Source organism: Hemiscyllium ocellatum, chromosome 10, assembly GCF_020745735.1.
Source record: "Hemiscyllium ocellatum isolate sHemOce1 chromosome 10, sHemOce1.pat.X.cur, whole genome shotgun sequence".
NCBI lineage: Eukaryota > Metazoa > Chordata > Chondrichthyes > Orectolobiformes > Hemiscylliidae > Hemiscyllium > Hemiscyllium ocellatum.
The window spans coordinates 114,233,889-114,256,482 of record NC_083410.1 but is presented as its reverse complement, the minus strand read 5'-3'; the positions used below and the strand labels follow the sequence as shown (position 1 = coordinate 114,256,482).

The 22,594-nt window shown below is 42.9% G+C and overlaps 1 protein-coding gene across 11 annotated transcripts in view; it reads right to left on the bottom strand.

Annotated features, from left to right (window-relative positions):
* LOC132819922 (utrophin-like) overlaps window positions 1-22,594 on the bottom strand; it is a 751,240-nt gene that overhangs the window by 398,362 nt on the left and 330,284 nt on the right. For all 11 annotated transcript variants that reach the window (XM_060831897.1, XM_060831902.1, XM_060831903.1 and 8 more), the window contains 2 exons: window positions 15,626-15,754; window positions 9,861-10,031 (listed from right to left, as the gene is read on the bottom strand). In XM_060831897.1, the coding sequence (XP_060687880.1) occupies window positions 9,861-10,031; window positions 15,626-15,754 (300 nt within the window). The remainder of the gene's footprint in view (window positions 1-9,860; window positions 10,032-15,625; window positions 15,755-22,594) is intronic.

Sequence of the window (22,594 nt, the reverse complement as noted above, 5' to 3'; positions counted from 1 at the left end):
CTTTACACACCAAGGTCAGAAGTCACATGCTACCAGGTCATAATCTAACAGGTTTATTTGAAATCATTAGCTTTTGAAGGGCTGCTCTTTTGTCAGGTGAAGTGAAGTTGCGGCACAGTGGCTCAGTGGTTAGCACTGCTGCCTCACAGCGCCATGAACGCAGGTTTGATTCCAGCCTCAGATGACCGTCTGTGTGGAGTTTGCACATTCTCCCTATGTCTGTGTGGGTTCCTCCAGGTACACCGGTTTCTTCCCACAGTCCAAAGATGTGCAGGTTTGGTGAATTGGCTACTCTAAATTGCCCAGTGTGTTCATTAGTCAGGGGTAAATGTAGAGTAATGGGGTAGGGGAATGGATCTGGATGGGTTACTCTTCAGAGGGTGGGTGTGGACCTGTTGGGCCAAATGGCCTGTTTCCCCACTGTGGTGATTCTATGAAGTGAAGCACACAGGCACAGAATTTATAGCCAAAGAGATCAAAAGATCATACAAATAGCGTGAATGGAGTGTCAAAAGCTGACTAGCAAGTGAAGGGATGACCTTTGACCCGATAAATTGACACAGAGAGACAATTACAAAAAATTTAAAATAAGACGGTGCTAGAGACAAACCAAATGACTGGTATAACATAGTAGCTATAAGAATTGCATGCCGAGGTCTAACAAGCAATCCAAAACTGTACAAACTAATTAAGGTGTTGAGGTCGTAAGTTATAGAATCCCTGCAGCATGGAAACAGGGCATTCGCCCCAACAAATCCACACCAACCCTCTGAAGAGTAACCCACCCAGACCCATCCCCTTACCCTAATACTCTACATTTACACTTTATTAATGCACCTAACCCACACATCCCTGAACACTATGAGCAACTTAGCACAGCCATTTCAACTAACCTGCACATCTTTGGAATGTGGGAGGAAACTGGAGCACCTGGAGGAAACCCATGCAGATATAGGGAGAATGTGCAAGCTCCACACAGACAGTCACCCGGGGCTGGAATTGAACCCTGGTCCATGGCACTGTGTTAACCATTGAGCCACCATGCTGCCTGATCAAGGTGATGGCGTCAAAACAGAAAATAAGGAAGATCTTACAAATACAGAACAGTATGGAGAGGTTAGATGTATTGTAATATGAACCCAAGATCATGGTTGAGACCATCTGCATGGGGACGGAACTGGCAATGGTATTATCACCGGACAGTTAACCCAGAGGCCGAGATAATGTTCTGAGGACCTGAGTTCAAATCCCACCACGGCAGATGGTGGAATCTGAATTAAATATAAAGAAAATAATCTGGAATTGAAAGTCTAATGATGACCATGAATCCATTCCGATTGTCGGAAAAACCGTCTGGTTCACTGATGTCCTTGAGGGAACGAAACTGACATTGTTACCTTGTCTGGCCTACACCTGACTCCAGACCCACAGCAATGTGGTTGACTCTTAACTGCCCTCTGGGCAATAAATGCTGCCTAGCCAGCGACACCCACATCCTATAAATATTCTGCATTGTTGTGTACCTTAAATGCCGCCTTGAAGGATGCTCACTCGAAGACTGGAGGCTGAATGTCCTTGACTGCTGATGTGTTCCGCAACTGGGATGGAATATTTCCATTTGGCAACTGTTGTACAGTATCCATTAATTCTTCGATGTAGCATCCGCATGGTCTTGCCAATATACCAGGCCTCAGGGCATCTTGCCTGCAGTGTCTGAGGTAGACAGCATTGGCCAACTCACATGAGTATCTGTCGTGAACATGTTGGACCTTAGGTGATGGTGTATGTCAATGATATGGCATATCTTGAGAGATTGACATAGCAGGTATGTGTGGTGTGGTGATCAATGTTGTCCTGAAGGCTGGGTAGTTGGCTGCAAATGATGGTCTGTTTAAAATTTGATGGATGAATGCATTGTGCAACAATTGCCAGACAGGAAAGTTCCCTACCAGTTGGGGAACACTTAGTCAAGGCATTCAGCCTCCATTCTTGAGATAAGCATCCTCCAAGGCGGCCTTTGAGATACACAACAACACAGAATCACCAAATAGAAACTGATAGCCAAGTTCTGTATCCACGAAAACGGTCTCAACCATGATCTTGGGTTCATGTTGTGCTACTGTTCTGTATTTGTAAAATCTTCCTTACTGTCCTGTTTTGACACCATCACCTGATAACTTGTTATGATCTCTCTACCTTAATTAGTTTGTAGATTACTCGTTACTTTGGTTAGACCTTCGGCATACGACCCCTATACCTATCATGTTATACTAGCCATCTGGTTTGCATCCAGCACCATATTATTTTTAATTTTTTGTAATTATCTCTCTGTCTCAATTAATCAGATAAAAAAATCAACCCTTCACTTGCTGTCAGCTGCTGACACTTTACTCACACCGTCTGACACTCTTGATCACTTGCAAAGACTTGTTACTCAGCCTGTCGACACTCCACTCGCCATTTGTACGATCTTTTGATCTCTCTACCTATAAATTCTGTGCCTATGTGCTTCTCTTCACTTCACCTGATGAAGCGGCAGCGCTTTGAAAGCTTGAGGTTTCAAATAAACTGTTGGACTATAACCTGGCGTTGTGTGTCTTCTGACCTTGTCAACAACGGTCCAACACTGTCACCTCCACTTCATGTCTACATATCAATGAAGAGATTCCTTATTTCAGCTGGGTAGCTAATGTGTTTTTGCAGTAGATTTGCAAATACAATCTCACATGACACTTCAAGGTATTATGGCTACCTAAAATTCAACAAAGGAAGCTAAGTTGAATCACCCATACAAGCATGACATTTTCTCACTTAAGATGACAAGCAGAAAGATATAAATACTTAAAACGTTAAAACTACATATACACATTGGATTAGACTATCCAAAGCTGGAAAATTAATATATGTTACTAATCATATTAAATAATTACTTTAGGTCTATAGCAATTACTATATTTACTGTAACAGATTGCACTGTCTGCAAAATTGGTCCAAGCACCAATAATCATGCCATTTCTGCCTAACGGTAACTTTTTGTCCAAAATAAGGCTCATTATCTTCATAGGAAAATGTGCATCCTCTTTTCCTCCCACTCCTTATTACCCTAGAAATCAAGCAAAAATCCCCATCACATTTTCTAATGATAAAACAAACACATTATTCAGTGTTCTTATGTTGGAATGTCTTTGAAGATTTCTGAAAAGAGAAACATATTGCTGAAGATTTCACTTTGAACTCATCATGAAAAATGCAAGAATACGCAATTTCGAACCATCAACCATTTATACCACAGCAGAAAAGGGTACAGATTGATTGGCAAGTCACAGAATTTTACAGTACAGTCAGCCATTCAACCCATCATGCCTGTAGCTCCAGAAAGAGCTACCCAGCTAGCCCCCTACTTCATTTTCAAACCATATCCAGGTCTCTTTTGAAATGTTGTATGGAATCCACCTCTACCACCATCTCAGGCAGCATATTCTAAACCCTAACAACTCTTGAGTAAAAAAAAGTTTCTCCTCACCTCACTCCTAGTTCTCTTAGAATCATAGAATCCCTACAGTGCAAGCGCAGGCCAGTCTTCTGAACAGCATCCCACCCAGACCCACTCCTATCCCTATATCCTATATTTCCCATAGCTAATTCATCTAACATACACATCCCTGAACACTGTGAGCAATTTAGCATGGCCAATTCTAACCTGCATATCGCTGGACTGTGGGAGGAAACCAAAGCAACCAGTGGAAACCCACGCAGACACAGGGAGGACATGCAAACTCCACACAATCACACAAGAGCGGAATCAAACACGGTCCCTGTTGCAGTAAGGCAACAGTGCTAACCACTGAGCCACCATGCCACCTCTATCTTGCTGACAATATTGAAATTGTGATCCTTAGTTACTGACATACCAACTAATATAAACAGAAGATTATTCTTTACCCTGTCAAAATTGTTCATAATTTTGAATGCCTCAATAAGAACATCTCTGAATCATCTCTGCTCCAAGGAGAATAAACACAATCTCTCCAACATTTCTTTGCATCTCAAACCCTTCATTCCTGATACCTTCAGGTAAATCTCTTCTGAACTCTCATCAGGGCTTTAACATCCTTTCTTAAATGAAGTGTCCAGAACAGATCACAATACTTCAAATATGATCTGACCAATGATTTGTAGAGGTGTAACATCACTTCTCTGCTTTTACTCTCTAAGTCACCTCTGATTGGCCGAGGTATTGCCATGGAGAAAGAGATGAGGAACTATAGGCTCCTGAGTTTGCCGATCATTTAGAAAAAGGCACAACGTTTGACTATATTCCTTCCATTTACAAAGAATGGGTCACTATGCATCAACATATGTCACTTCTAGCAAGTGTTAATCAGCTATGTTACAAAATTGATTGATTACTTTAAACTAATGGTTAGCATATCTATTAACAGTCTGAAGTGTTGTACGAGCACTTTCAAATTACAGAACCACATATAACAAATGTTTTATTTGAGGTTTTGTAATTACAGACTTCACTGATGAATATACACATTGAGATTCATATGCTGTAATCAGCAATCTTGTAAAATAGGGCCCCTAACCATTTGCTCTCTTTGCAACCCTGATGCAGAAATACAGCACATCACAATTACACTTCAGAACATTGACCATCTTAATCAGATCATTGCCTAACATGCATGGTGCAAACTCGTAAATGTCATAAATCTGGCAGTCTCAAATCAAAGAAGTAAACCATTTCCGCCCCTCCGGTTGCCGTCGACGCAGCCACTTCCGCCCCCACTGACATCACTAACCTGCAGGAGCACAAATCCTCAGGTTTCCCCGCCCCCACGCCGTCTTTCGTCACTACGCATAACCCCGCCCATAACCCCGCCCCCACGCCATCTCCCGTCGCTTCACGTAACCCCGCCCCCACGCTTATTTCCGTCACGACGCATGACCCCGCCCCCACGTCGAGCAACGTCACCACGTCTAACTCCGCCCCTACTTCGATCTCTGTCCCCGCCCCTAACCCCGCCCCCAGCTCCAGCTCCAGCTCCAGTCCCACACCAGGTCCTAGCTCCCAGCCTTGCCGGATTTTCACCATCCCTCCAGATCTCCCCCTCTCTGAGGATGAAAGATCAGTCCTCAGCAGGGGCCTCACCTTCGTTCCCCTACGCCCTCGGATTAATGAGTTCAACACGCGGCGAGATATTGAACAATTCTTCCGCCGCCTTCGCCTCCGTGCCTACTTTCACAACCAAGACTCCCGCCCACCCTCTGACGACCCCTTCTCCCGCCTCCAACACACCCCATCCACCTGGACACCCCGTGCAGGCCTCCTACCCGCCCTCGACCTCTTTATAGCCAACTGCCGCCGTGACATCAACCGACTCAACCTGTCCACCCCTCTCACCCACTCCAACCTCTCACCCTCAGAACGTGCAGCCTTCCACTCCCTCCGCTCCAATCCCAACCTCACCATCAAACCCGCAGACAAGGGAGGCGCGGTGGTAGTTTGGCGCACTGACCTGTACACCGCTGAAGCCAAACGCCAGCTCGCGGACGCCTCCTCTTATCGCCCCCTTGACCACGACCCCACCTCCCACCACCAAACCATCATCTCCCAGACCATCCAGGACCTCATCACCTCAGGGGATCTCCCATCCACCGCCTCCAACCTCATAGTCCCACAACCCCGCACCGCCCGTTTCTACCTCCTGCCCAAAATCCACAAACCTGCCTGCCCCGGCCGACCCATTGTCTCAGCCTGCTCCTGCCCCACCGAACTCATCTCCCAATACCTCGACACGGTCCTGTCCCCTTTAGTCCAAGAACTCCCCACCTACGTTCGGGACACCACCCACGCCCTCCACCTCCTCCAGGATTTTCGCTTCCCCGGTCCCCAACGCCTTATTTTCACTATGGACATCCAGTCCCTGTACACCTCCATCCCCCATCACGAAGGACTCAAAGCCCTCCGCTTCTTCCTTTCCCGCCGCACTAACCAGTACCCTTCCACTGACACCCTCCTTCGACTGACTGAACTGGTCCTCACCCTGAATAACTTCTCTTTTCAATCCTCCCACTTCCTCCAAACTAAAGGAGTTGCCATGGGCACCCGCATGGGCCCCAGCTATGCCTGCCTCTTCGTAGGATATGTGGAACAGTCCATCTTCCGCAACTACACTGGCACCACCCCCCACCTTTTCCTCCGCTACATCGATGACTGTATCGGCGCTGCCTCGTGCTCCCACGAGGAGGTTGAACAGTTCATCAACTTTACTAACACCTTCCATCCCGACCTGAAATTCACCTGGACTGTCTCAGACTCCTCCCTCCCCTTCCTAGACCTTTCCATTTCTATCTCGGGCGACCGACTCAACACAGACATCTATTATAAACCGACTGACTCCCACAGCTACCTGGACTACACCTCCTCCCACCCTGCCCCCTGTAAAAACGCCATCCCATATTCCCAATTCCTTCGTCTCCGCCGCATCTGCTCCCAGGAGGACCAATTCCAACACCGCACAACCCAGATGGCCTCCTTCTTCAAGGACCGCAGATTCCCCCCAGACGTGATCGACGATGCCCTCCACCGCATCTCCTCCACTTCCCGCTCCTCCGCCCTTGAGCCCCGCTCCTCCAACCGCCACCAAGACAGAACCCCACTGGTTCTCACCTACCACCCCACCAACCTGCGCATACAACGTATTATCCGCCGCCATTTCCGCCACCTCCAAACGGACCCCACCACCAAGGATATATTTCCCTCCCCTCCCCTATCAGCGTTCCGCAAGGACCACTCCCTTCGTGACTCCCTTGTCAGATCCACACCCCCCACCAACCCAACCTCCACCCCCGGCACCTTCCCCTGCAAACGCAGGAAATGTAAAACTTGCGCCCACACCTCCACACTCACTTCCCTCCAAGGCCCCAAGGGATCCTTCCATATCCGCCACAAGTTCACCTGTACCTCCACACACATCATCTATTGCATCCGCTGCACCCGATGTGGCCTCCTCTATATTGGTGAGACAGGCCGCTTACTTGCGGAACGCTTCAGAGAACACCTCTGGGCCGCCCGAACCAACCAACCCAATCACCCCGTGGCTCAACACTTTAACTCCCCCTCCCACTCCACCGAGGACATGCAGGTCCTTGGACTCCTCCACCGGCAGAACACAACTACACGACGGCTGGAGGAGGAGCGCCTCATCTTCCGCCTGGGAACCCTCCAACCACAAGGTATGAATTCAGATTTCTCCAGCTTCCTCATTTCCCCTCCCCCCACCTTGTCTCAGTCGGTTCCCTCAACTCAGCACCGCCCTCCTAACCTGCAATCCTCTTCCTGACCTCTCCGCCCCCACCCCACTCCGGCCTATCACCCTCACCTTGACCTCCTTCCACCTATCCCACCTCCATCGCCCCTCCCCCTAGTCCCTCCTCCCTACCTTTTATCTCAGCCGGCTTGGCTCTCTCTCTCTTATTCCTGATGAAGGGCTTATGCTCGAAACGTCGAATTCTCTATTCCTGAGATGCTGCCTAACCTGCTGTGCTTTGACCAGCAACACATTTGCAGCTCAAATCAAAGAAGGCAAAACTGCATTTGTAAACACAGTTTTTTTGGTGGATCATTTATTAGGGTTCATGAATAAAGAAATTTAGTTTTGAAGCTAAAAGCTAAATTAATTTAAATGTCTATCAGACATTTCAACTAGGTTTTATTACCATAGAGATAAATAATATAGGGTGGAGCATTTGTTAGAGTTCTGTGAAGTTGTCAGTGGGATTTTGGCAGAAGAGCACTAGGTCAGAGCTAGAAGCAAACAAGCTATCAGGTTTAAAGGACCTGATATAGGACAAACAGGAAGACAGCTAACAATCCGCATCCATGAACATCAGCTAGCCACGAAACGACACGACCAGCTATCCCTAGTAGCCATACACTCAGACAACCAGGAACATGAATTTGACTGGGAAAACACTACCATCATAGGACAAGCCAGACAGAGAACAGCCAGGGAATTCCTAGAGGCATGGCATTCATCCACAAACTCCATTAACAGACACATGGACCCGGACCCCATATACAAACCACTACAGCTGAAACTGACACCCGGAAGCGGCAAGAACATCCATCAACAGACACATCGACCTGGACCCCACATACAAACTACTACAGCTGAAACTGACACCCGGAAGCGGCAAGAACAAACCACTATAAATACCGGAAGAAACATCAAAGCAGCGCTTCACAGGAGGCTCCAATAGCACTGATGATGTTCCCTAGCCAGGGAACGAAACGTTTGCAGCAAAAACTTCCAGCTCGGCGAACAGAACCACAACAAGCTATCAGGTGTAAGCACTGAGTTCAGCAGGCAGAGGAAAGTATTTGCCAACAACTGTAAACATGAGGAAGAGCCGAGTAGAGCTATTAGAAATCAAAATGTTTTTAGTTTCATGTTAAGCAAGTGCACAGGAATTGAGTGAAGTCAGGTTTGAGTTGATAAGTCCAAGTCTTTACAAGGCAGTTGCAGAACAAGCTTGATGTGAAATCCAAGAAAGTGGGATTAGTATAGATGGGCTGATACAGACTCAAAGGGCCTCTTCTCAGCGTATAACTCTAGGATTCTAACCTGAAAAGGACATCCAAGAATTTCTGAGACAAGTCAGCATAAAACAGAATGTTCAGTTGAGCATTTTAGGCTAAAATGTCTATAGCTGTGTTTAATGTGTTTTCAAAGTATAATGCAAATAAGTACTTAAGTCAGTATTTATTTAGAGTATTCGTTTGAAGTAATTGTGGTGTAGTAATAGTCATTTGTTTATGAAACTGTGGAACCTTGAGGATTGAATATTTTAATTCCTCTTTAAACATTCACAAAGTTCACTCTGGGATCATAACAGTTTAATTGGATGGAAGTTATTTTGGGATGTCTCCTAGTCATAAAACGTACTAAATGGGCCGGGAGGTCTGGGTTCAAATTCCGTCTGTTCTGAAGGTGCGTCATTACATGTCTGAATAAGTTAATTAACAAATTTAGAAAGCACAACATGAATTCAAGTCTGTCTTTCTTATAATACACAAGTCTCCTCACAACAGATATTTATAACTGTTTTAATGCCAAAAAGTCTGTTAACGGTTGAGTACCAACAAGCACGTCCAAATTCATTCAGATCCCAAGGGGACAAAACAGCCCAAATTTTCTCAAGACTATTTCTGTCCCAGTATACAATCTGGGGGGAGGTAAAAGCTCTGAAATATGGTTCAATTCAGAACAAGGTGCATGCTCAATAATTCTGAGACGTAGCTACAGCTGGCAAATAGTATAGGATTAATGATTATCAAAGGAAATTTAATTAGGGAACAAGATGCTGAAGTCACTTTGGTCACACTGCCATCTGAAGTTACACAACTCGACCAAACATTCTGGGTTTTCTGAACAGAACTGACTTGTCAAAAAGAGATATTCCAGCAGTATTAGTCAGATATGTTTTCTGAGGTCACAGCTTCCTGTGAAGTCTAGAACATTCACTGGAGTGTTTTTTTAAAATTGATTGGACTCAAGCTTTCAGTTTGTAACTTTTGGTCAAGGCAGAAAATTTGTGTTTTGAAGAGAATGGCACAAATTATTTTTCATGGCAATAAGTGCCCTCTGCAATAATCATATCAAATGGTTGGTACTCCAAATAAAAACATTTAAACTAAAAATTTAATCTCATCTGATGAACAGACATTAAGCACAGCCTTAAGAACAGCTAGATTTGACATTTCAAAGCATCAAGAGAAATAAATTTGTCTCAATTGCTGAACTTCTGTAGATTATTGACAGCCAGAAAAATGTGCTTTTATAACCACTCACTTTTGCAGATTTGATGTGCTGAGAAACTCTCTCAACATTGCGATTCAGTTCAATTAGCTTTGGCTCCACCACTTCGCGGCACATGGTACCATTATTTTTCATGAGGGAAACAGCTTGGTCACGTATATCATCAACTTGCAAACTGATTCCATCCAGTTCAAATTGAAAACGCTGCAAAACAATTTCAACAGTTACAATGATCTAAATTTTGAAGAGTGCCTGTGCAGATTGATAGAACCCACTCGACAAAGTTCACAGAGGGTATTAAGCATTCCATTCCTAATTCATCTGTTTACATATTCAGCAATTACTGCAAAGGTGAGGAATACTAAGACATTTGTTCAGTTATATTAAACCGAGTGTATTCCATAAGTTGGATTACTAACTTCTTCATGAAGACATTGCAAGCATGTGTACTACACATTTTAAGACGACAAATAGTCACACTAGGAACTCAGCAACCTTAAGCTGGATGAATGAATGGAGTTCAACTTTTCTGGTCATAACACTCCACTCTTAGGTTTATTTAGATTTATAGAAATATGTAGGAGGTTTATGTAAGTATGTCTCTTTTCCACTAACGTGGAGAGGTTACAGGGGCTAAATTAACATTAAGATGACATTTATTCAATTATGGTATCAAGAAGCCCAACCAAATTTAACACATTGATAATCAGGGTGGAAGTTGTCCCAAGCAGAAATGAAAATTCCCATTTGAGAATTGATCATTTCAATCTCTGACTTTTCTGGAGGATTTCCTCATCATAGTGATGTAGGCCTAACCATCGTCAGTTGCTTCATCAGTGATCTTCCCTTCAATATAGGGTCAGAATTTGGGATGGGCACTAGTGGTTACACAGTGATGAATATCATTTTCAATTCCTCAGGAACTGAATCAGTTCCCCAGCCATATACTTCATGACTAGGAGAACTTTCAGACTCCAATTTGTAAATAACAAGTAATATTTTCAGCACATATGTGCCAGGCAATGACTGTTTTGAACAGGAGAATATTAAAATCTCCTCTTGAAGTTCAACAGTACTGTCACCAACACCCCGTCACCAATGTCCTGAGCATTACCATCAAGCAGAAAAAAAACTGGACCATTACTCCCTGATCCTCTCGGCTACTGGTGTGAAAACTGGAGGACAGCTAACATTAGATTGTTTGAAAAAATCTAAAAAAGAAATAGAAAATTATTCTTGCTGGAGGGAAAACTATGAGAAATAAATTAGGGTTGGATAAATCTTCATTTACAGAGAACATGGTTGCTCAAGGTAAGATTGTAAGCCAGCGAATGGGTAGTGGATTTGATGCGGTTTTATGGCAAGATTTTCAACAAGACCCCATTTGGCAAAATAATCACAAAGAAGTCCACATGGGATCCAAGGCAAAGAGACTAGTTGGATCCAAAACTGGTTTAGAAGCAGAAAGCAAAGGATAATAATATAATGGGAATGACTATGACTGGAAGGCTGCTTCCTATCTGGTTCCACAAAGCTTAAGAGTAGGCCACTTGCTTATGGTATATACTGATGTTTCGGACTTAATGTAGACAGTACAATTAAGAGTTTGGCACAATATATAAAAAATGGTTCTATACTTGATCGGGGTGATCAGAACAATAGCAAATGGAGTTTAGTCTGCATAATTATCATGTAATTTATCAAGAATACAAAATAATTGGTTTATACTGAGAAATGTGGAGGGACCTTGAAGTGAAGTCCATAGATTCCAAAAGGTAGTTAGACAGGGAGATACATTAATGACTTGGTTGAGGAAAATGAATGCATTATCGCCAAATGAGTGGATGACACAGGAATAGGTGAGAAGGCAAATAGTGAGGATGACACAAAAAGTTTACAGAATATTGTCAGCTTCAGCAGGCAAATACTTATTCAAAGTTTGTGCGAAGATTTGTAGCTCGGGTGCTTGTTGTAGTGGTTCTGTTCGCCGAGCTGGAAGTTTTTGTTGCAAACGTTTCATCCCCTGGCTAGGAGACATCATCAGTGCTGTGGAGCCTCCTGCGAAGCGCTTCTTTGATGTTCCTTCCGGCATTTATAGTGGTCTGTGTAGAAACCGGAGTTGTTCATATGTTGCGCTTAGGCGGTTAGCGCAGGATTCCCATTTCCTGGCTTGTCTCAGCGTCTCTTGCCCGTAAGTGTTCAAAGTTTGTGTGAAGATTTGTAGCTCGGGTGCTTGTTGTAGTGGTTCTGTTCGCCGAGCTGGAAGTTTTTTTTGCAAACGTTTCGTCCCCTGGCTAGGAGACATCATCAGTGCTGTGGAGCCTCCTGCGAAGCGCTTCTTTGATGTTCCTTCCGGCATTTATAGTGGTCAGACCACTATAAATGCCGGAAGGAACATCAAAGAAGCGCTTCGCAGGAGGCTCCACAGCACTGATGATGTCTCCTAGCCAGGGGACGAAACGTTTGCAACAAAAACTTCCAGCTCGGCGAACAGAACCACTACAACAAGCACCCGAGCTACAAATCTTCGCACAAACTTTGAACACTTACGGGTGAGAGACGCTGAGAAAAGCCAGGAAATGGGAATCCTGCGCTAACCGCCTAAGCGCAACATATGAACAACTCCGGTTTCTACACAGACCACTATAAATGCCGGAAGAAACATCAAAGAAGCGCTTCGCAGGAGGCTCCACAGCACTGATGATGTCTCCTAGCCAGGGGACGAAACATTTGCAACAAAAACTTCCAGCTCGGCGAACAGAACCACTACAGCAAATATTTATATTGTGGGAAAACATCAGGTCAAGTATTTTGGTAGGAAAAACAGAAGAGCTGAATTGTGACAAAGGATGTTGCAGATTACAGAGGGACACAGATAAGCTGCAGAACTGGGATGAGACGTGGCAAATGGAGTTTAATGTGGAAAAGTGAGATGTGATTCACTTTGGAAGAAGTAACAGGAATACAGAGTACTGGGCTTATAGTAAGATTCTTGGTAGTGCAGATGAACAGAGAGATCTCGGTGTCCAGGTACATACAACCTTGAAAGTTGACACCCAGGTTGATAAGGTATACAGTGTTTTGGTTTTTGTTGGTAGAGGGATTGAATTTTGGAACCATGAGATCATGCTGCAGTTGTACAATTCTCTTGTGTGGCTCCATCTGGAGTATTGCACACAGTTCTGGTCACTGCATTATTGAAGGTTGTGGAAGCGTTGGAAAGGGTTCAGAGGAGATTCACTAGGATGTTGCCTGGTATGGAGGCAAGGTCTTATGAGGAAAGGCTGAGGGACTTGATGTTGTTTATTTTAGAGAGAATAAAGTTGAGAGGTGACTTAATTGAGACATATAAGATAATCAGAGGGTTAGATAGGTTGGACAGTGAGAGCCTTTTTCCTCAGATGGCGATGGCTAGCACAAGGGGACATTGCTTTAAATTGAGTGGTGATAGATATAGGACAGATGTCAGAGGTAGTTTCTTTACTCAGAGTGTTCTAGGAGTTTGGAACGCACCACCTGCAACAGTAGCAAACTCGACAATTTTAAGAGCATTTAAATGGTCATTGGATAGGCATATGGACGAGAATGGAATAATGTAGGTAGATGGGCTTCAGCCTGAATCCACAGTTTGGCGCAACATCGAGGGCCCTAGGGCCTGTACTACACAGTAATGTTCTATGAGTTGTGGAAGACTGAAGAAAGCTGCAGCAGAAAAGGATTGGAGGGTCGTACTGTATGAATGACAAAAAGATCAGTTCCACGTTCAGGGGATAACAGGGAAGCCCATAGAATATTGGTCTTTAATCCAAAAACATAAAAATGGGGAAGTCTTGCTAGAAGTATAAGTCACTAATTAGGCCACATCTCGAATATGGTCAGCAATTTTGGTACCGTTTCTGAAAGGAGGAATACTGGCAATGGAGACAATCAAGAGAAGGTTCACTAGGTTGATCCTGGTTATGGAGTGATTGTCTTATGAGGAGCAGTTGATTAGGTTGGGCCTGCAGTCATTAGAATACAGAAGAATGGAAGTGACCTTATTAAAACCCTTGGGGTTCCCTGGAAGTGGCCACGCAAGTTGATAGGATGGAGGAGAAGGTATATAACATGCTTGCCTTTATTGGTTTGGGAACGGAATACAAGAGTCAGGATGTCATGTTGCAGCTTTATAAGACTTTGGTTAGGCCACACTTGGAGTACTGTGCTCAGTTCTGGGCACCACATTACAGGAAGGATGTGGAGGCTTTGGAAAGCGTGCAGAAGAGGAATACTAGGATGATGCCTGGCATACAGGGTATAAACAAAAAGGAGAGGCTAGAAAAACTCAGGTGTTTTCTCTGGAGCGATGGAGGCTGAGGGGAGACTTCATGGAAGTCTGCAAAATTATGAGATGCATAGGTAGGGTTGATGGCCAGAATCTTTCTCCCAGACAAAATGTCTCAATCTAGGCGGCATGCATTTATGGTGATGGTGGTGGTGCTGGGTAGTGAGGGAGGTGTTCAAATGAGATGCAAGGTCAATTTTTGGTACACAGAGAGTAATCGGAGTATGGAGCACACTGCCATAAGTGGTGGTGGAGGCAGATGTGTTTGGGACAATTAAGAGGCTTTTAGATAAGCATACAAATATGCAAGGAATGGAACAATATGAACTAGGGACAGCAGAAGGGATTAGTTTAATTTGGAGTCATGTTTGGAACAACATCGTGGACCAAAGGACATGTTCCTGCATTGTATAGTTCTATGTTCTATGAAACATACAAGATTCTTAGAGTACTTGATAATGTTGATGCAGAAAGGCTGTTTCCGCTTATGGGAGAGTCTAGGACCAGAGGGCATCATCTCAGAGGAAGGATTCACCCTTAAGACAGAAGCAGGTAAAACATAAGTGTGGAGGAATTGCTTCTCTCAGAGGGTAGTGAATCTTCAGAATTCATTACTGCAGATGGCTGTTGAGACTGGGTCATTAAGAATACTCATGACCGAGATATACAGATTTTTAATCAGTGAGGGGACCGAGCATTATGGAGAAAGGCACAAAAGTGAAGTTAAGCTTTGTCAGATTAGTCATGTCACTGAATGGTGGCCACGATGTGGAGATGCCAGTGTTGGACTAGGGTGTACAAAGTCAAAAGTCACACAACACCAGGTAATAGTCCCAATAGGTTTATTAAAATCACAAGCTTTTGGAGCACTGCTTCTTTACCTGATGATAGAGCTGTACTCTGAAAGCTTGTGATTTTAATAAACCCGTTGTGTTACTTCTGAGACTGAATGGTGGAGTAGACTTGATGGGCCAAATGACCTACTTCTATTCCGGATCTTATTTCCTGAAAGGAAGAACATTTGTGAACCTGATAGATCTTTAGGACAGCTGCTACATGGTTACCATTAAGCGAGCTTTAAATTCCAGATTTCTTCCTTATTGAAATGAAATTTCACCATCTGCCATAGTGAGATTCGAACCCATATTCAAGAACACTAGCCTAGGGTTCTCAATTACTAGTCTAATAACATTATCACAAGGCCACCACCTCTCCCTTTCACATGGCCCATGACTGGCAACACTTTCTCTATCCAAGAGAATCAGAAATCCATAAAATGTTATCTCATTGGAGGTTATTTTTCCAATGCTTAAAAAAACATCTGCAACACAAAAAGAATTTACACCAAGATGATAGGGTAGGGAAGAAATACACGACCAAACAATATTTGTCTGCAAGAACATATCTTGGGGAAACACTTAAAGATGCAAATCTCCCCCAATACAGAAATCTGCCAACTTTATTATGTTGTCACCTTAAGTATTTCTTCTCTTTCACAGTCTGGTTTCTTATCAATCTCATCTAACAGAATTTCCGTTTGATACAGCCAGGTGCTTATGTGTGCAACATTTTGATCAAAGCCTTCCATTTGTTTTTGATAATCCTACAAAGGAAGATGTTACAAAACAATTCAGAAAACCAATGTGAAAATTATGTTGTGCTTTTATCCATCATAATGCAGAAAGTAATAGGAAATCATGCTTTGATTTGAGAAAAGTATTTAAGATGGTAACAGTACATGGTATTCACTATGAGACAAGTTTACAATAACACTTCACTATGATTGCATGAAAGATTACCATATTTGAATTAAATATGCATAGATATAATCTAGAGAGGCTAGTTTTCCAAAGATCTGAAAGCTTTGAGATACAACGGAGAATTTTCTATAACATCTGACCATTATGCTAAAAAAAATTATGAAAGAAATTCTGAAGTTCATAGTATCATGTCCCACTTTTCTTTAATTTTTATTTGCTCATAGATGTAGGCATCACAGGAAGGCCAGCATTTAAAACCTATCCTGAACTCTCCACAAAAGGTGCTGGTGAACTGATTTCCATAAACATTGCAGACAGATTGGTGTAGGAACACCCCTGATGCTAAGTGGAAGGGTGGTCCAAAAGTTTGACGCAGCAACAATTAAAGAATGGCAATATACTTCCAAGTCAAATTTAGACTATCTCATAGATGGTATACATTACAGAGGCTGTGCTTCGGTGGTGAAGAGTCTGAATGCTGCTGAAGGTAATGATTTTGTTGTCAATCAAGTGGATAGCTTTGTCCTGGATGGTGTCAAGCTTCTTGAGCTACACTCATCCAGACGAGTGAGGAGTATTCCATCACACTCCTGACTTGTGCCTTATAAATGATCTTTGGGGAGAGAGATGATGATTTACTCACTGCAGAATGTCCAGCCTCCAACCTGCTCAGGTAACCACAGCATTTGTATGGCTGATTCTGATCAATGGTGGAGATTCTGATCAATGGTGGAGCAAGCGATCCAACAATGGCAATGGCATAGAATGTCAAGGTAGGTGGTCAAATTGTCTCTTGTTGGAAATGGTCATTGCATGGCACTTGCGTTGCACGAATGTTACTTGCTATTTATCAGCCAAACTGTGAATGTTATTCAGGCCTTGTTGCATATGTCTGCTTCAGTATTTGAGGAGTTCTGAATGGTGCCAATTATTGTGCAATCATTAGTTAACATCCCTACTTCTGACCTTACGATACGGGAAGGGGGAATAAAAGCAGTTTTCAGTAAACTAGGAAGGAGATTGAAAAGCAACATGTCTAAAGTGTAGTCTCATGATTAGTCTCATATTGGAAAAGAAGTACTGAACCCAAGAGGGACCTCAGATTCAACAGAAGCAAAATTAATGAAAGTATAAGAGTAATACAAAAAATAAGACACAAAGGAATGACATGCACCAAATAGAATCATAATGGAGAATAACACAAATAAAGGCTGAATTAAAGGCGCTCTATTTGAAAATGCAGAGCATTCTAAACTAAGGTCAGTGATTTGAATACAAAAATCGAAGCAAATGGGTGTGATTTATTCTCCATTACAGAAACATGGCTACAAGGTGACCAAGAATATCTGAAGATGTGCTGAATTTAGGAAGAAGAGACAAAAAGGAAAAAAAGGTGGAGCATCAATCCTCATCAGGGACAAGATCAGTACATTACCAAGACAGGATCTTAGCTTGAAGGGTCAAGACGTAAAGTCAATGTGGGTTGGACTAAAATAAAGCAAGGAGCAGCAAAAATTATTTATGAAGAGCATTGTTTATACAGCAGCAAACTGTAGTGCTGATGTTGGGCATGCCATAAATGCTGAAATTAGAGATGCATATAACATAAGGACATAAGAACTAGGAGCAGAACTAGGCTATGTGGCCCTTCAAGCCTGCTCCACCATTCAATATGATCATGGCTGATCTTGTTGTAGACTCAGCTCTAATTACCCATCCTCTCACAGTAACCCTTAACTCCTTTACTGTTCAAAAAAAATCTATTTTAGCTTTAAAAATGTTTACAGAAGTCGCAGCAACTACTTCCCTCAGCATGGAATTCCAAAGATTTACAACCTTCAGGGTGAATAAGTTCCTTCTCAATTCAGTCCTAATTCTGCTCCCTCTAATCTTCAGGCTATGCCTTCTTGTCCTCACTTCACCTGTCAGTGGAAACATCCTCTCTACACTTCTATCTTATCTATTCCCTTCATAATTTTATGTTTCTATAAAGATCCCCCCTCATTCTTCAAAATTCCAATTAATATAATCCCATTCTACTTAGTCTCTCCTGATAATCTAAGCCTCTCAACTCCAGAATCAATCTAGTGAAAATCCTCTGCACCCCCTCCAGTACCAGTACATCTGTTCTCAAGGAAGGAGAACAAAACTGCATACGGTACTCTAGGTGTGGCCTCACCAGCACCATGTATAGCTGCAACATAACCTCCCTGCTTTTAAACTCAATCCTTTTCACAATGGAAGGACAAAATCCCATTTGCCTTCATAATTACCTGCTGCACCTGCAGACCAACCTTCTGTGATTCTTGCACGAGGACACCCAGGTTCCTGTGCACAGCAGTCTGCTGTAACTTTTTCCCATTCAAATAATAATCCTTTTAAATGTTATTCCTACCAAAATGGATGACTTCACATTTATTAACATTGGATTCTATCTGCCAGACGTTTGCCCACTCACTCAATGTATCTACGTTCCCCCGCAAAGTTTCCCTGTCGTCGGCACACTTTGCTCTGCCACTATTCTTAAGTGCCATCTGCAAACTATAACACACATGTGGTCCCCAACTCCAAATCATCTGCATAAATTGTCAATAATTGTGGCCTCAACACCGATTCCTGAGGCACACCACTCATCACTGACTGCCAACAGAAGAGCACTCATTTATCCCCACTCTATGCTGCCTGGTAGTCAACCAATCTTCTATCCATGCTAATACTTTACCATTAACGCCATGCATCTTTAACATATGCAGCAGCCTCTTGTGTGGCACCTTGTCAAAGGCCTATTGGAAATCTAGGTACATCAAATCCACTGGGGCCCCTTTGGCCATCTTGTTCATAATGTCTTCATAGAATTTCCAAAGATTTGTTAAGCATGACCTGCCCTTCATGAACCCACACTGCGTCCGCCCAATGGGACAATTTCTATTGAGATGCCTTGCTATTTCTTCCTTGTTAATAGACTCAAGCATCTTCCCCAAAGGTTAAGCTCACTGAACTATAACTACGCATCTTTTGTCTATCTCCCTTTTTAAAACAGTGGTGACATATTTGCTGTTTTCCAATCTGCTGGGACTGCCCCAGAATCCAGCAAATTTTGGAAAATTATCACCAGTACATTTGCTATTTCTCACGCCATCTCTTTTAGTACCCTGGGATGCATTCCATTAGGGCCAGGAGACTTGTCTAGCTCCATTAGCTTGCCCAACACTACCTCTTCCAAAATAATCATTGTTTCTAGGTCCTCACTTACCTTCATCTTTTTGTCAATTACTGCCATGTTATTAGTGTCTTCCACCGTGAAGGTGGTTACAAAATACCTGGTCAATGCCTCGGCCATTTCATCATATCCCATAACTAAATGCCTTTTCTCATCCTCTAAAGGATCAACATTTACTTTAGCTGATCTTTTTCATTTTATACATTTACAAAAACTTTTGTTATCTGTCTTTATATCCTGTGCTAGTTTTTTAATGTTCTATCTTACTTGTCCTTATAGCACATATTGTGGTTTTCCGTTGATCTTTAATGTTTTCCCAATTTGGATGTAGGTTTGCACACTGAGATGAAAGGTTCATTTCCAGACATTTTATCACCATAATTAGGTAACATCTTCAATGAGCCTCCGAACGAAGTAAGGGTAGTGTAACCCACTTTCTATTTATATGCTTGGGTTTCCTTGGGTTGGTGATGTCATTTTCTGCTGTGATATCATTACCTATGGTGATGTCATTTCTTGTTCTTTTTCTCAGGGGATGGTAAATGGGATCCAAGACAATGTGTTTGTTGAAAGAGTTTCAGGTTGAAATGCCATACTTCTAGGAGTTCTCGTGTATGTCTCTGATTGGTTTGTCCAAGGATGGACATGTTGTCCCAGTTGAAATGGTGCCCTTCCTCATCTGTATGTAAGGATACTAGTAGAGTGGGTCATGTCATTTTGAGGCTAGTTGATGTTCATGTATCCAGGTGGCCATCTTTCTGCCTGATTGTCCAATGTAGTGCTTGTTACAGTTCTTGCACGGTATTTTGTTGATTACATTAGTTTTGCTTGTTGTCTGTATACGGTCTTTCAAGTTCATTAGCTGCTGTTTTAGTGAGTTGGTGGGATTGTGGGCTATCGTGATGCTAAGGGGTCCAAGTAGTCTGGCAGTCATTTCCGAGATGTCTTTGCTGTTGGGGAGAGTGGCTCGGGTTTCTGGACGTGTTTTGTCTGCCTGTTTGGGTTTGTTCCTCAGAAATCGGCGTACTGTGTTCATTGGGTACCCGTTCTTTTTGAATACACTGTATAGGTGATTTTCCTCTGCTCTGTGTAGTTCCTCTGTGCTACAGTGTGTATTGGCTCATTGAAATAATGTTCTAATGCAGCTTCGTTGATGGAAGTTGGGATAACTGCTTCTGTAGTTCAATATTTGGTCCGTAAGTGTTGTTTTCCTGTAGGTGCAGGTTTGAAGTTCCCTATTGGCTGTTAGCTATATTGTGACATCTAGGAATGGCAGTTTGTTGTTGTTTTCCTCCTCTTTTGTGAATTTTATGCCAGTAAGGGTATTATTGATGGTCTTGAAGGTTTCCTCTAATTTGTTTCGTTTAGTGATGACAAAGGACTCATCCGCACAGCGGACCCAAAGTTTGGGTTGGATAGTTGGCAGAGCTATTTGTTCAAGTCTCTGCATTACTGCCTCTGCTAAGAACCTTGATATCAGAGTTCCCATGGGTGTTCCGTTTGTTTGTCTGTAGGCTTTGTTGTTGAAGGTGAAGTGGGTGGTAAGGTGTAGGTCCACTAGCTTGACAATACTGTCCTTGCTGATGAAGTTGGTGGTGTTTGGTATATGTATCTTTGAATCTTCTAATAATGTAGTCAGTGTTTTCTTAGCCAGGTTGACATTGATTGACGTGAATAAGACTGTTATGTCAAAGGAGACCATTATTTCATCCTCTTCTATCTTTGTGTCTTTGATGGTCTTCAGGAATTCCTGGGCGGAGTAGTTGGAGTAGCCTGAATCTCCTACTAAGTGTTTTAGTCTTTGGTGTAGCTCCTTGACCAATCTGTAAGTTGATGTTCCAGGTAGCGAGACTTTGGGTCTGAGGGCAGCTCCTGGCTTGTGAATTTTGGGTAATCCACAGATCCATGGTGTGTTGGATCCGTCTGGTTACATTTTTAGGAAGTCAATCTTATTTATTTCTCCAGATTTCTGAAGTCTTTTGAATAGGGCTATGATTCGGTTCTCTAGGTATGGGGTCATTTGTTGGTAAGTTTTGGTATCTGCAAATAGTGCATTTGCTTTCTCAATGTAGTCTCTTTGATTTAAGATGACTGTCAAGCGTGCTTTTTCTGCAGGTAGGCTAACAATTTCCTTTTAGCTTTCCTTTCTTTTGTATTGAATGTATTTTGTTCCTTTTTCCTGCTTAATGTTGGTACGATTAACTGTCTGGTGGTTTGCTGGATTTCTTCTGTAAGTTGGCTGTCTTTCATTGTTGCTTCTAATGCTGCTAAGAAATCTTTCTTTTCCACATTCTGGAAGTTGTAATTTAATCCTCTTACTAAGACCGTTTTTTCAGTGTCTGTTAAGGGTCAGTCAGATAAGTTTTTTATCCATGCTTCTGTGTTGTCAGTGTTGTTATTTTGTGTAACAGACAACAAGCAAAACTAATGTCATCTACAAGATACCTTGCAAGAACTGTAACAAACTCTATATTGGACAAACAGGCGGAAAACTAGCCACCAGGATACATGAACATCAACTAGCCACAAATCAATATGACCCACTCTCACTAGTATCCTAACACACAGATGAGGAAGGACACCACTTCAACCGGGACAACATATCCATCCAAGGACAAGCCAACAGAGACACGCATGAGAATTCCTAGAAGCATGGTATTCCCACCAAAACTCTATCAACAAACACATTGACTTGGATCCCATCTACCACCCCCTGAGAAAAAGAACAAGAAATGACATCACCATAGGTAATGATGTCACCACAGGATTGACATCACCAACTCAAGGAAATCCAAACATATAAACAGAAAGCGGGCTACACCACCAGGGCTTCAATCGAATGCTCACTGAAGATGTTACCTAATATGGTGACAAAACATCTGGAAACGAACCTTCCAGCTCAGCGAGCAAACCTAAATTGAGAACCTCAATCTGAGTTACAAATCTTCTCAAAACTCGCTTTTCCCAATCTTCTAGTTTTTGGCCACTTTGTATGCCTTCTCATTCAATATGATAGCCTCCCTTATTATTTCCTTAGACACCCATGGCAGATTACCCATTTTTTTTACAGTCCTTCCTTTTCACTGGAATATATTTTTGATGAGTGCTTTGAAAAATTGGTTTGAAAGTCCTCCATTGCACATCAACTGTCTCACCAAAAAATCTTTGCCTCCAGTCTACATTTGCCAGGTCCTCCTTCATTCCATTGTAGTCCCCCTTGAGCAAGCATAGGACCCTGGTATTGGATTTTATCTTCACACTCCCCATTTGTATTTGAAATTCAACTATATTGTGATCTCTCCTTCCAAGGGGATCTCTAAGTATGAGGTCACTAATTATTCCTGTAAAAAATGAGGTCTGCAGATGCTGGAGATCACAGCTGAAAATGTGTTGCTGGTTAAAGCACAGCAGGTTAGGCAGCATCCAAGGAATAGGAAATTCGACGTTTCGGGCATAAGCCCTT